This window comes from Denticeps clupeoides, chromosome 4, assembly GCF_900700375.1.
Source record: "Denticeps clupeoides chromosome 4, fDenClu1.1, whole genome shotgun sequence".
Classification (NCBI taxonomy): Eukaryota; Metazoa; Chordata; class Actinopteri; order Clupeiformes; family Denticipitidae; genus Denticeps; species Denticeps clupeoides.
In genome coordinates this window covers 11,756,159-11,771,699 of record NC_041710.1, presented here as the reverse complement: position 1 = coordinate 11,771,699, position 15,541 = coordinate 11,756,159, and the positions used below count along the sequence as shown (strand labels likewise).

General features: G+C 43.3%; 1 protein-coding gene across 2 annotated transcripts; it reads left to right on the top strand.

Annotated features, from left to right (window-relative positions):
- The first annotated feature begins 1,785 nt into the window (after positions 1-1,785).
- chico lies at positions 1,786-14,928 on the top strand. 2 transcript variants are annotated; one of them, XM_028975244.1, is made up of 7 exons: positions 1,786-2,555; positions 7,974-8,071; positions 8,951-9,014; positions 10,183-10,227; positions 11,040-11,102; positions 11,226-11,300; positions 11,762-14,928. In XM_028975244.1, the coding sequence occupies exons 1-7, from the start codon at positions 2,529-2,531 to the stop codon at positions 11,984-11,986; spliced, it is 597 nt and encodes a 198-aa protein (XP_028831077.1). In that variant the 5' UTR covers positions 1,786-2,528; the 3' UTR covers positions 11,987-14,928. The 2 variants fall into 2 exon arrangements, with proteins under 2 accessions (XP_028831077.1, XP_028831076.1); XM_028975243.1 differs by having other exon boundaries at positions 1,790-2,555; positions 11,759-14,928.
- The last annotated feature ends 613 nt before the right edge of the window (positions 14,929-15,541 follow it).

Genomic DNA, 15,541 nt, shown 5'->3' with positions numbered 1-15,541 from the left:
TATTCCATAATGAATTTTCTTAACAATACATTGTCACTATTGTCACTATTAAAAATACCATTAAGCATATCCACAATTTGTATTATGACAAGTATAAATTATATTTTTAAAACCATCAATTACACTTATAACTAGGCACAAAGCAATTGCAGGGATACGCAAATATATTTTAGATATCTAATCACAAATAGATATTATGCAATTTTAGCAAAAAAAAAGACTCATCCCATCGGAATGCCAAAAGAAAGGTCTAAAATGACACACTGACTAGTTTTAATTGCATTTTAAACATTCACAATTGCAATAATAACTAATTACATTTAAGACATCTTGTAATACAGCAGCGATTTTGAGATCTAAACTAAATGTGTATTGTAGATATCCATAATTTAATTCTGCCTAGTCAAATTTTCAGATATCCAGAACTGGAAAATGTTCCTAGAAAAATTCCTGTCACATTTCCCATTTATGTCTATTAGGCGTTCCATTTCAGATATCCAGAATTCCATTTCAGATATCCAGAATGAGTATTCTTACTAGGACATTGACTCGTCTGTATGGGAGACTGTTCTTGGTTTTACACCTATTGGATCTGAACCTTTTCCCAGAAGGCAGTAATTTGAAATAGAGTCTAAGGAAAGGACTGGACAGCCAATCACCTTCTCAGCTGTTCTGGATTCTCTTATCCAGTATGAATCTAGCGACAAAGGCTAAAATTGTATTATTGTATTTTAGAAGAGCATCTGTCTATCACAGTGTGTGCCAATGAAACCTCTAGCCCTTGGACAAATGTAGTTGATGGCCCAAATGCAGGGTCTTTGTTTTGATGAAAGCTTATGACCTTAAAAAGGTCATTATAGTTTTACATTTGGCTTCCTTAACCCCCTGACCTTGCCCATCGTCTTCAACCCTGGCCCTCCAACTCCAATCCCAGCCTTGTTCTAGCAGGTAGTTCCTGGTTCTGATTACCACATAAGATTCACACCTGACTCTATAAAGTTAAGTGATTGTCATTGTGATACACAGCAGCACAGCACTCGGTGCACACAGTGAAATTTGTCCTCTGCATTTAACCCATCACCCTTGGTGAGCAGTGGGCAGCCATGACAGGAGCAGTGTGTGGGGGACGGTGCTTTGCTCAGTGGCACCTTGGCGGATCGGGATTCTGATTACAGGGCCGCTTCCTTAACCGCTAGGCCACCACTGCCACCGCTCTAGTGGAGCGTTTCCTCCACTCTGGTGGAGGAAAGGCTAGAAGATCTGCATTATCTGCTGCAGATCACAAGGGCCACAGCTAGACGTCATGCTGCAAAAAGGACATTCGAAAAGTACCCAGACTTGCACACCACAGGAATAAACATCCCTTGTTTAATTCAAATGTTAGTAGCATCTCTACATGTGAACCAATATGTCGATATAAACACCGAGTGGGGCAATAATGCGTTCTGACGTAAACTGCTAGTGTTGTGGTGATATGGGCATCTGTGACAAGGTGGTTGAAGGGAAATGCATTGTTTTCACCATATACTTCATAAAGATGAACAAGGTTATTCGAGTACAAGCGGATAATTTTCGTTGTTGTTGCAATGAATAGGAAAAAATTCATGCAAAATAAAAAAAAAAAGTACTGTAATGGCGTTCGCGTAGCACCAACATACAACAAAACACAGCCCGGAGCTCCTTTGTTTTGTGTCCCTGCCGCTGCTGCCCCCTCGTCACCCCCATCCCCGCCGCCACAGTTCCGCACACTCTCCACCGGGGGCACATTAAACGGCGACACTTCCGCAAACTGTAATTTCATACGTTTGACATCTAAAATGGGCCTGGCGAGCGCCACCTCAGTCCCGCGTCACATGGGGCGCTCGTTCCTCGACGTCCCGTTCATTTTGTAGCCGCAGGAGCGGAAAGGGGGGGATAGCCGAGCGGCGCGTCGTGTCGTGAGCAAAAAAAAAAACCCCAAAAAACAACAAGAAAAGAAAAGCCGTCGACAAACCCGACGTTCGGAGAGGCTGTCGTGTTTTTCGAGGGTGAACGAGGGATTTTTTTTTTTAATTATTATTATTTGGACGAAGCCCAGCCCGACTGCGCGGAGACATCGGCGACTGGGAGCAGCCTGTTAGCCTTAGCCATGCAGCTCGGTGCCCGCCTGTAAAACACACGGGGCACTCGCACACGCATAAACCGTGCGGATGCTGTGGGCGACGGGCTTAGCATCAGCTAACGCGCGCTAGTTGTCACAAGACTCCCAGCATCCAGACGCCGAACGCCATTTCAGTCGCGCTTCGACCCGGCTAGCACAAGGCTTCGCGGCTAACCGGAGCGATTACCGACAACGGGGCAAGCGGGATTTTTTTAAACACCATTTTTTTGGGGCGCATCGGCGTTTTTGTTTCCCCGTCGGTGGAAGGAAGCACGGCGTTATTCCCCCTCGTTGTCGTTCGGCCCGAAAAGGGGAAGGCGGCGTTGGAGGAGCGCAAATCCTGTAATTCGCTTTCGAACCGTCGCCATACTGTTGAAAATAACCTGACATGATGTTTCCACAATCCAGACACTCGGTGAGTAACTCGACTCCGCATCAGCCTCGTTGCTTTTCTGTGCTGTGTTGTGTGTGCTGTTGCACCTTTTGTACACGGACTCGCTTGCCCCACTGTTGGTTTGGACCCTCGTCGTGTTCATTTTTTTTTGTGCGTTTAGCGTTTGCGGCGTTGCTTTGGTGCGATGAGCTTAAAGGCGGAAAATAATCTTATTTTGAATCTTAATAAAACGCCGACTTTTTTGTTGTTGTTGATCGCTTTAAGGATTCCGCGTTTTTACTGCTGTGTTACGATACTGAGGTTCCTGTACCACGTTGCTATCACGCTACCTGTGGCTGTGGGCCTACCGGCTGCCCGGGTGACCTGGGCCATGTGGGCCACAATGAGCTGCGGCGAAACCCGCAGAAAAGTTCGTCTTGTGACGCGCAGGGCGGCAGGAAACGACTTGTTTGGCCAGAGAAGGCGTGTGTTTTGCGTACGTGTGCGTGTTCTGGCACCGTTGCCCGGGTAAAAGTGGCACGACACCTTCCACTCAAACGAATCGACCCGCGTTAATGCCCGGCGTCACGCGATTAGAGGTGATCAGGGTTGTTTAGGGAACAGCACGTCACGTGGTGCGCGGTCACGTGCCGGCACAGGTACCAGGGGACAACAGGGCCCGTGGGTGGTGGTGACCTGGGACTTCGATTCCCCGGCCGTTGATCAATTTTACCCACTGACACGGTGGCTGAAGTGTGGGAGACACGTTAAAAAAAAGGCTTCACGGACTAGTGTGGGGTGAAGGGTGGACATAATACAAACAATACAAATGCTATGATATCAGGCTAATCTGAGATTATTCGCCAGTACTTTTTATCCAGTGGCTCCGGACTTGTTCACTTTTCATTGCTATTTTGAGGCAGTGTATTCTGCGTAATTCGTCAAAAAAAAAAACACCAACCATATTGACTAACACTGCCAAATTGAGCAGATTGCAATATGAAATAGAAGTACCTGCACATTTATGGCTCTGTGATGGAGAATGGAAAAAAAGATGAAAAGCACATGCCGACAGCACAGCTACTGATCAATGACCAGCATCCTCAACTGTGTCTTCAGTCTGGGTTTAGCAACCAATGTCCCAGATTGAGCCTTGAATGTTGTATTAGAGGCACAAAGGTTCAATTTGATATTAACATAAGATTTTTTTTTTTTTTTTTTGCACGAAAGACAAATCTCTACCCCCAGTGCTGCAACCCTTTAGCAATATATATATGGTCAGGTGATTAACTTCATAGTCAGCTTTTCTAGCACCCAAGAGCATTCAAGTCATAGTTCCAAATCTGTTATAATTATATAACTATGGTCTGCATGCTCATCAGAAGATGACGTTGTAGAAGATGTAGCGTAGATAGTTTAGCTCTTCTCTATTCCTGCCTCCATGTTTTAATCTAACTGGACCATGTGTCCTTTTATAAACTTTGATCATGGCTCTAGTCTAGTCATCACTACATATTAGATTTTAAATATTTGACTCATGCTGATTTCTGGTGGAGCCCATTATCCATCCCCCTATTGCTATTGGGAGACATTCCAGCAAAAAAGCTATTAGCTGGTGGCAAATATGGAGCTGTATCATAATCTGATGTTTGCAGTTAAGATGGAAATATGGGAGTTAATAAGTAATATGTGAGATGAACTACAATGCTGTTAATTAAGCAGACAGAATAGTGTCGATTTGACAAGCCAGGGTCTCCCATCAACAAATTTGCAATAGGCTCTGGACAGATTTAGCTTCCTTTAAATCACTGTACCTGTCATGAAAATGTGCTTGGTATCTGCAGCTCTTTTTGTTAATTGGTTTATGATAATGAACAAATGCTTTCTAATAGTTTAGGGTATAGCATACAGAAATATTAAAATATGAATCCTTGTTGGAATTACATACATTGTGCATAATTTGCTTTGCTCAAAGTGTTTGGGCTAAAGTAATGTAACTGATTATATTTATGTTGCAATATCGCAATATTACTGAATTACATTGTTTGAAGGTGCATGCTGTCATATTATCTTGCCTGAATAAATATCTGGAAATTGGCATGGTATGTTTATTGCTCTTTTTTTTTTTTTTTTTTTTTTTTTTTTTTCTTCAAACAGTTTATATATGCTCTTTTTATTGATATGAAGTAACCCCTGCCTCGCTCACCATGCTGCCACAGCTCACCTGCTGCCCTGTGGCCCTTCATTTCCAGGGGTCTGCTTTGAAAACCCATTTGATGGGCTATTTTCAGCACAATAGAGAGATGTAGAACTGGTTGAACTGCTACGCCTCCTTGGACTGCACTGCAAATCAATGTGCAGAATCAATTCTTTGTTCACATAAAGAAGTAATTGTCATTATGTGACTTGCTTCTTTTCTGCAAATATCATTCCAGTGATGGAATATTGAGATCTCATTATCATTCCATCATAAAAAATGGGGCTGCTCAACTCATAATTATGACAACATGTTACAATCTTAACATAACCATCATGCTCGCTGCGTCCCAGTTATGGTCGACACCTAATTCATCTATTCACTTCATCTGATGATGAATCCTGAACATCTCCACTTCCTTCCCGACCTGCCAGCTGAAACATCCAGCTGTGTTAGAAATTGCTCATTGTCTGTCTGCTGGTGGGGGGAAAAAGCTGAATTCACTCATCACACACTCTCCATACATTCTTTTCCACCACTGCATTGCAAAACACTGAGGCACAATCAAGAGCACAGTTTTGCATTAAAATGCCATCAGAAATCAGCAGTGTTCACCAGCAAAGTGTCCTGATTGAAAATGTACAGCTGCCTGGTGCTCAGTAAGGGAACGCACCCCAGCTACACACACACACACACACACACACACACAAACACACACACACACACACACACACAGAGGGTTGGTGATTGTTATTAAGGCGGAATTAACTCCTGGCTCCCTGCTGTGCAAGGGTCAAGCCCTGGCACCACCTCTCTCCCTTGACTAAACAAACAGTTTCCCTCCCCCAGCAGCACAGACCATGTACTCGCAGGCACTGGTTCACACGCAATTGAGAATACTCCCATCAGTCACACATCCTTATCTGCATGTTTTGAAGGACACACACCTTCCCTTGCTAACATTTTCATACAAACAGTGTTGTACAATTTACCCCACGCAACACATCGCGGCCACAAAGACATTTTCTGTTTCACCTCACTCTTGCACACGGCAGGTAAATCTCTGAGCTGTACTGTACTTTTTATTTTTTATCATTTTTTTAAACTAGTTAACCGGTGTGTGTTTAAGTCCTTCCTCCCACGAACACACATTAACACACTAATTGAGGATAAATACTTCACATCTAACAGACGTTAACTGCACAAAGATTTGTTTTCACATAAATAGAAATTTCACACACACACACACACACACACACAATCATAGCCTTGGGCTTCTGATCAACATATTGTGTGTGTGTGTGTTGTAGCAGATGTCTGGGTCACTCAGTGCAATGCTACTCATTATCATGACAAAACCTCAGCCATGTTGAGCACTGACCTCCGCAGAGTGCAAGGGTCGCAGGTCACGGGCCGTATAGATCTGTGTGCCCAGGGATCTAATTGATTTTTAATAGAGGAAGAGGGAACTGAATTACTGTTGTGATTCCATAACTCAAACACTCTGACACACCCCTGCCCTTTACACACACAAAGGGAAGGGGTGTGTGTGTATGGGGGGGCTAAGATAATAAAGTGGGCTGTGAACCATCCTCCAAGCTGCAACACAAAAGAAGCTCCATGTAAAATCAATATGGTTCTTTCAAACGCACGAGTCCTGTTCAAAATCCATAGCGGTGTTGGAAAAGCACGCCCACCCTTTCCAACCACCCCCACCCAAATCCCAGTCATGGAAAATCAATTAAAAACACTGGCTCACAGCAGGGGAACATTAAGAATTTATTCCTGTAATTCTGGTGAACATGATCTTGGTGAGCTGGGATGCTTAAGGTGCGATGAAGTGCCCACAGACGTCCACGCCTGCTTCCGCTGGTCCTTCAGGCCTTTTGAGGAGGAAGATGTTGTTTGTTTAGCTTTCATGTGATGAGGAGGAGGGTTCGAACATTCCACTTTAATAAAAGATGCTGGTGCTGTTAGAAAGAGGGACCAGAGATGTTTCTCTCAGCATGATCTGATAAGGTGTATCTGAGAAAATGACATTCTAGCATTAAAAAGGGCAGAGATATTATATGTGTATATATATATATATATGTGTGTGTGTGTGTATGTATATGTATGTTTATATATTTTGTCCTTTGGTGGATTTTTATAGTTTTAGACACTGTTTTTACAGACTAGAGTGACAACGAAATACACTATAATGACTATAACTCCACCGCTGATTATGTGTTTACCATTCAGGGGTCATTCTTGCTCTGTATGCCTGATACCCCCCTAGAAGTTGAAGTCCTGGACCATATTGTACTCTGCTACACCGACAGACAGACAGGGAAAGAGATGCCTCGGGGCGCAGTGTGTCAGAATAACGCAGCCTGGCAGGGGGGGCACCTGATGTAGATGCCCTGCAGCTTCTGTCTGTCTGCGTGAAGCCACACACAATGAGCAATGGCATTCCTTCTCAGTCTGAGAATGCAAACACACACACACACACACACACACACACACCACCAGGGGTACATCAAATGCACATGCTTTTATCACATTACATTTATAACATTATTTCAGTGTAGACCATGTGTTTTTTTTTTTAATCACACACACACACATACATCTACACACTGCCTCATCTCAACATCCCCCTAAACTATGCTCATCTCTCCATGCTCAAACAAAAGGAGACGTGTGTCTGTGTGTGTACGCTCACAGGCCTCACTTGGAGTGATCAGAGTGGAATAATCTCCCTTTAACGTGTCTTTAATGAGGTCAGCGTGGCTCTGCGTGGCATTGCCAGTGCTGAGGGGGGGGTGGTGCGACTGAATGCTTGCCTCTGCTGCGCTTCCAGACGATAACAATCAAAGTCACATTCTAATTCAATTGAAATTCCACCCCTCCCCCTTCCCAAACTGGATTAGCAGCCTTCTGGTCCTCTGGTGTAACTCTTGGCAAAGTAAATCAGTTTCCTTCAACAGGATGAGTGTGGCGTTTGTGTTGTCGGTGCGGTTCACTCTGCAGTCAGTCGTTTTCCTCTTATTGGTGTGATCCAAAACCGTCTGTTTTGGGGTTATGGGTGGTAGTTAAGGAAATGTGATCTTGTGAATGAAACTCAAACTTAAACTGGTTCCGTTCAAAATTGGTTACAGCGTAAAAGTACAGCTTTTCATTTTCTGCTGAATGGAATGAAGGCACTTCAAGCACAATATTCTTTTAAGAATGAAAATCTGAGATCAGTCTGTTCTGGTTGTAAATTTATTTTTCTTCCTCAGGGTTCATCTCAGTCATCCCAACCGCTGAAGTTCACCACTTCAGACTCCTGTGACCGCATCAAGGATGAGTTCCAGTTCCTCCAAGCACAGTACCATAGGTAACAAATGAATTGCACCATGCAGCAGAATGCGCCACAGATTGCGGAAGATATCCACAATGCTTTAAGCATGTCACCGCAGTTGTTTATCTGCACTAAAATCACATCTGAGAAAACAGTGGTTATATTGTGTAACTCCAAACCGAACAGACTATTCAATAGTTTTATATATTTTTATGTTTGAATGTCACAACGCCTGGCACTTTTTTTGCTTCCTCTTAAAAAGAGCTTATTCTTATTCGATACTGCCCAGGACCACACAGATCAGCATAACATTCGGCTTTACAGCACAGCGTTATGCATTGCATTAAGATGTCAGTGTGGCGTTTTCCCATTCCCATGACCTGCCTCTACCAGTCACAGTTTAGACGAGATCCCAGACAGCCAATCATCAACCGCTTTCATCCACTGCAGAGGGTGGAACCTGGTTGTCATGGCAACAGAGTGATCCTGTTTTTTTTTTCTTTTGGAAGAAAATGAAAGATAAGGAACAGCAGAAGTGGAGGCATTTGAGCCATTTGTGTGTGTGTATGTGTGTGTGCACATGAGGGGTACAGTAGATACACATTTTTTTATGGCTGCAGCTACATGGCGTCTACTGCTGTAGTGTTCACGTTTTATTTATGTTTGAATAGCATGTATGGTAAAGCTTCAATACACATCAGCTAATGACAAATTAATAGCAATATTTGCTATGGTAATTTGTATGTAAAACCAGACTGGTTTTGCCTTTTTCACATTTATTTGTATAGACCATTTTCATACACAAATGTCAAAGTGCTTTCACAGAGATTAGAAGCAAATGAAACATATGAAGACAAAACCTATTACTGTTCATTATTAGTAATTTTATGTTTGTATATTTCTCTTTTTTTCCAGTTTGAAGCTGGAGTGTGATAAACTGGCCAGTGAGAAGTCAGAGATGCAGCGACATTACATAATGGTGAGTCCCAAAACAGTCCTTTTTTATACAGTAATTGTATATCTGCCAGTGTCTTCCTCTGCTTTGTATCATCATGATAAACCTCTTGCAAACTTTGTTAGCTGGAAGTTAAAAGTGAGCGAGTGAGAGACCCCCACTGTTCCAGATGGCAGTGTGTGAGAGATGTGTTTTCTGTAACATGCCCTGAATGCTGGGTTCTCAATCCTGTATTACCCACAATCCATTTGTCCCCTCTGTGCTTTTTTCCTTTTTAGCCTATCAGTTTGTTCTTTGTCTGTGATCACTAGCTCTTCCTTGTTATCTCCATTTTTCGTCCCTTTATGTTGCCTATTCCTGCTTCTTTCAAACAGGCATTAATCACTTGTATGGATTATGGTTGCATATAATGTGTGGGTGGGGGGACAGAATGCGATATTTTGTTATTTTGCCATATATTTTGTGATATTGAAAAAGATTATATGAATGAGAACTGAAGACTTGCTTCTTGTGTCCAAAGAAAAAAATCGATTTTCTGACTTGGTAAAGACTGATTATACCACTCACTCTTTTTTGCCATTGCGTGTCCTGTGGAGCTTCTCACATGTTGCCCAAGCGAAACTATGCAACGGTCATCTACAGTTACAGTAGTTATGTTGGAAAAGTGACTAAAATAATCGTTTCCCTACAAGTAAAACCGGAAAATTGTGTGCTAACACATCATGTACAAACCTATAGCAGTCGTGTCCCAGTCTTCTCCATCCCACCCCTCCTCCTGTGCCTAGAGTGCCGTCTCCCTCTACTGTTACCCCCTAATGGGATTACGGCCAGTGTCATCAGTGAACGGAGCCGCGATTATGAGCCCTCCTGTGCTTTATAACCATGTTGTGACAGGAAGAGTCTGGTGGGGGCTGGGGGGGGGGTCCCCCGAGGCTGACATCACCTGTTTATCACCTACTCACAGTAATAAATTACACCCCTCCCCCCAGCTGCACCTGAAAAGAGCCCAGTCCTGCATTTGACTATAAGGAGTGTAGAAGCCTGGCTGTTAATAATACGATGTGTTTTATTGTGTGTCTTTTGGGCTCCAGCTCTATCACCGTGCAGCATCTGCTGAGTGAATGGGCAGCCTTTGTACAGTCATTTGTAAGGTGCTGCTCAGCGTAATCTTATATCGGCTCTCTCTTTGCAGTACTACGAAATGTCCTACGGTCTCAACATTGAAATGCACAAACAGGTAAGGGCATCTCGTGCCATCGTTTTTGTGTCTGTGTGCTCTGTCTTTGTACATGACTTGTAAATATTTCTTTCTGCCTTTTTCTATTCTATTGTTTTATTGAGGCTTTTATAACAAACCTCCTATGTAATTTGGCATGCCTGGGTGCCCATCCCTGTCCCTCATGGTCTACTATCTTACAGGTTTATGTTTCAACCCTAACTCCACACCTAAGCGGTATTAGGTGCTGACTACAATGAGAATCTGAAAGATTTCGCAATCAAATGAAATTATTTTTATTTTGAACTGACCTCTAATGGGCATTCTGTGCAACCCCACAAGTGTTTTATAAAAGTGGATCGTCATGAATGCAAATGATGCTTGAGTCTCAATTCCATTGAGTAGGTAGTGTAGTCCAGGTGGCTACTAGTCATCTAGATGAATGGCACTTTTGTGTAAATTGGTTTTGCTTTAAATCATTGAACAGAAATAAATGGCAGCTGCCATAGGGATAAACAATCATTGTCAACTGGGTGTGGGCATCGTTGGAGTTGGTTCTTAGACACAAGCATCACCCAAGTGTCGTGAGACATTTACCACATTTATCAGATGCCCACCAGAGTGACTTACAATCAGTAGTTACAGGGACAGTCTCCTTGGAACAACTTAGGGTTACGTGTCTTGCTCAGGGACACAATGGCATTAAGTGGGATTTGAACCTGGGTCTTCTGGTTCCTAGTGTGTTACCCGCTAGGCTACTACCACCCTACACTGCTTATGTTGTGCACTTTTAACCTCCGAGCTTAACCAATGCTGCTGCTGCCTTTCCTCAGGCCGAGATTGTGAAGAGATTAAATGGGATCTGTGCCCAGGTGCTTCCCTATCTGTCACAAGAGGTAAGGGTTGTTCCGGGAGGGGCGGGATTTATCGGGATGCTGCACGCGTTTTATCTGCAGTGTGCTGCGCCACACACAGTCTGCTGTAATATGCCTGCTCCCTTTTTTCTTTCACTTTCTCAGCATCAGCAGCAGGTGTTGGGAGCCATTGAGCGGGCTAAGCAGGTCACCCCTCCAGAGATGAACTCCATCATTCGGGTAGCTAATTGTCTGCTGTGTGTGTATATTTGGCAGTATAAGAGTGTAAGCTTACCATTAAAAAGGGGGCAGTGGTTGGTTTAGCGGTTAAGGAAATTGACCGGTAATCGGAATGTTGCGGGTTAGAATTCTGAACTGTACGCACACGCTGCTTACCTTTAACGGCTGCCCACTGCTCCCTCGAGGAATGGTTTAAAAGCAGAGGCCTCGTTTCACTGGGCGCTGTGACAACTAGTCATCTGTTGTTGCCTTCGTTGAACTGGTTGTCAGTTGTGCATGCATATGTGTGACTGTATGCTTTATTATAAGTTATTTCTGAGACACTTATGTTTAAAATGGTAGGAGTCACCACATGCTATGATGTTTAATGTTTTGTGTGTGTGTGTGTGTGTGTGTGTGTATGTGCGCGCGCGTGTGCGCTGCCTGTTTACTCTGACCTGTGTGTGTGTTGTCCACAGCAGCAGCTTCAGGCTCATCAGCTCTCCCAGCTGCAAGGATTGGCTCTGCCCATGACCCCCTTGCCCCTGGGGTTGACCCCACCTACCCTGCCAGCCGTCTCCTCCAGTGGGGGTCTCTTCTCCCTCTCCAGCATCTTGGCCTCACAGGCCCACCTGGCCAAGGAGGAGAAGAGCGCCCGTGACGCCCCCGACAACCACCGTGACGAGGATGGAGACAAGTCCGACTAAATCGGGCACAAAGATGAGGCTGACCGCTGGGCTGGAGGGAGGGAGGGAGGAGGGGAAGAGGGGGAGAGTGGTTAGGAAGAAGTGTGTGAACCTCTTCTCTGCACTTGTTTCTGTTGGGGGTGGAGTGTATGTGCGTGTGTATGTTTTTCTGCTCTAGCACCTTCCAGCCACTTTTTGTGTGTGTGTGTGTGTGTGTGTGTGTGTGTGTGTGTGTGTGTGTGTGTGTGTGTGTGTGCATGCGCTTGAGTGTAGGGGGGGGGTCATACTTTTAAAAATTTGAACGTTTTCTTAGTTGTCTCATGTTTAGTAACAGACACTCTTGGTTCTCTCCAAAATTTCCTTCTGATTCCCAAAGGTTCTCCCATCCCTTTATTTGTAATTTCTGTAAGGATTGTGTGTGTGTGTGTGTACACCCCCCATCTATTTTATGTTAACACACACTTGATTGATTGGTGATCTACATTTTATTTGAGAGGGATTAGTGTTAGATTTTTTTCCCTTTGTTTTTGTTTGAACAAGCAGGAGATGGCACCCATCATCACTGTGGGATGTCTGTTCTTGAGCCACGTGTTGCCTCTGATACAAAGTGTTCTGACATCCTGTAGGCACAAAATGAACCCAAAAACAAACCCAGGCTGCTCCTCTTAAGTGAGTAGGGAGGCTTGAAAATGTCTGAAGATAAGGTCCTAAAATAAAAAAAAAGCACCTTTTTGTATTTCTTACTACTCAGCTTGACCCCTTAATTCCTATACTGTGAGCTTGAGCGGTGAAGAGTGAGGGATTATGAATATTCAGCTCTGCTTCGACCTGCTGTTGATGGGTATGCAGCACCTCGGATCTGAGCCTAAAATTATCATATGGTGTTTTATTTTGAATCTAACATGCCATAAATGGGCATCATGCGGAATACGTTACAGCAGTGCTGAAGGAGATTCTCAAACCTTCTTTAAGGTTTTGCTGGGCCTGTTCGTTTTGGGTTGCAACATTTTTTTATTTTTAAATGCATGTTTTTTTGCCCAGCAGAGGGCAGACCTGAACTGTTGAACAGCGCAATTGAATCAACCAGGCCTTTATGGTAAAATGTCGCCAGTAACGCTGCTGCCTTTTTGAGCTGTTAGAGAGCACTTCACCCATGATCAGAATGACGGAGAAGACGGAGTTTACACGCTCACAAGAGATGAGAGCTTTTATCTGAAAGGCATGAAGAACAATGTAGTTGTGTGAATATGAAACGGCGTCCTTTCTGGTGTAGGTGGCAGTATGGAGAGAGAGCGGTGTTTGCCTTTAGAAAGCACATAACATTCTCCCTTTTGATCTCCCCTTCCCTTGAAATAAGAGAAAGGAAATTCTAATCTGTCAGTGGACACTGACGGTGTAAAAAGAAATGGGGATGTTTATAGTGTGTGTGTCTGTGTGTGCGCACACAAATGTGTATATCTGGGACTTACTCTTTCCATAACAGTCTTGAGATTAATGTTTTTTCACTTTCTTTTTTTTGGAGGGGGGGATTACTGAAGGTACAGCGGAATTTTTCAGACAAGTTTTTGTACTTGAATCCAACATTTATTCAGTCATTGAGTCATTCCTTCAAGCCCTGTAGAGATGAATTGTTTGTGTATATATATTAATTGGTTCACTTTAATTGCTGTTGCTCTCAGTCCCCTGACTTTCATGTCTGCCTCAGTGAACACATCAGGTTCCCGTGTGTGTGTGTGTGTGTGTGTGTGTGTATGTGAGGTGTTAGCGCTTCAAAAGCATTTGCCCCAAGCCGTGGTGCGCAGATAGATAAAGGAAGGTAGCCATACATTACATACATTACATTAAAAAGCGGCGTGTGTGTTTGGGGTCGCGGGGTGAACAGTTGTGCCCCCTGAGCATTTCACAGGGATTCTGTCAGTCTCTCTTAAATCACTTTTGCTTTCTATTGCTTCTCATCAATGCACTTGATTTACCAACCTTCTTTAGCCGATAATACACAACAGGTCATATTGTGCATTTAGTGACACTAATATAAAGTATACATAGACGATCTGTTTCGTTTGAGTTGGTTTGTAGCTACATAAAGAGTTTATAATGCATTATAAACTATATAGTTGCCAGTGGCTTACTGAACCGGAGCAGTTATTGATGACGCAAAGTCTTGTGAGTTTGCGTTGTTTCTAATTCTTCACAAACATGATACAGCAGTTCTGTACTGTTAACACACTCTTTATGGATGTTTGATGTATACATAATGTTTGGTCTACAAGGCTGCGCTAGATGTATATGTATGCGGCCAAACAGATCTGTGGGCGAACAGGGAAAGATCAGACACAAGCGCACTAATGAATGATGACGTGTGTTTTGTTTAGCTGTGGAGGGCCAATTTCTATACATATATAAATATATCAATATACATATAATTTTTTAAAAGACATTTTTGTATGTACAAAAACTGCATTTTATTGTGTGTGCGCATGAGCGTATGTGGGTGGGTGCGTGAGTGTGTGTGTGTGTGTGTGTGTGTGTGGTTTTCTTTATTCTTTTTTTTTTTTTCCATGGAGGACTTTTTCTGTAGTGGTGTTTTGAGTACCGGTGTGCTACCTGAAGGGGGCAGCACTATAAATGACTTCTCTCCCACCCTCCCCCACTTTCTTTTTCCTTTTTCTTCATCCTCCCACTTCTCCTGCCCCCAGTGATGATGATGGTGTTGAAGCGTTGCAGCCTTTTGGAGCTTTGTAAAGGTCATTTCTTAAATCCTAATTTTGTGTTGTATGTAAAACCTTAAGTGTATACTTGGCAAAAATGTATGTTGTTTGTGTTCTGAAACCTGATATTATAGCTTCATTTACAAAAAGTGGAAAAAAATTAAAGTACAAAAAAATTAGTATAAACAAATGGAACATTCAGCAGTAAGGAATTATTTACGGTGCCTTACAAATAAAAGATTCAGTGGATGTTGATCTGTGTTTGTGATCTTTTTCGTCACATTCCTTTTGTTCCACGTTTCATCTGTTATTTGTTTCCACAGCAAGTCTGAAGCTTTTACAATAAACCTGCTGTATTAGTTTTAATAATCATTTGAATGGTATAAAGACCTTCATTATCAACTCTTACCAACTTTTTTTTTTATTATTTTTTTTCTAAAATGAATGTCTGGTTTCTACAAATCACCTACCGCTGCAGGCATGCAGGGCGAAAATGAGACAAGTGCAAGGGTCTGTCCAAATTAGGAACAGTCAGATCCTTCCTTTTATCAGAGGAGGGGATGTGCGGCCCGTTCTATTTCTAGATCTTCTCCAAATAACGAACAATGGGCCGACCCGACGACTGGTGCAGTTTTACATAATGTAATATTCGACAGTATGAATACTGCCACGTGGTAGCGGTTGCAGTATGTGCTGCCATCGCTCTCGCTGTCACCACTCACCAGGGCCGCACATACACTAGTGCACATCCAGATCCTCAGAACTCTCAACACTGGTTACTCCCTCCTTCTCATGCCTCCTTCCTCCTCTCCTCCCACCCCCCCCCCCCCCTCCCATCTCTTGTCATAGTTAGATTATAGAGACATTA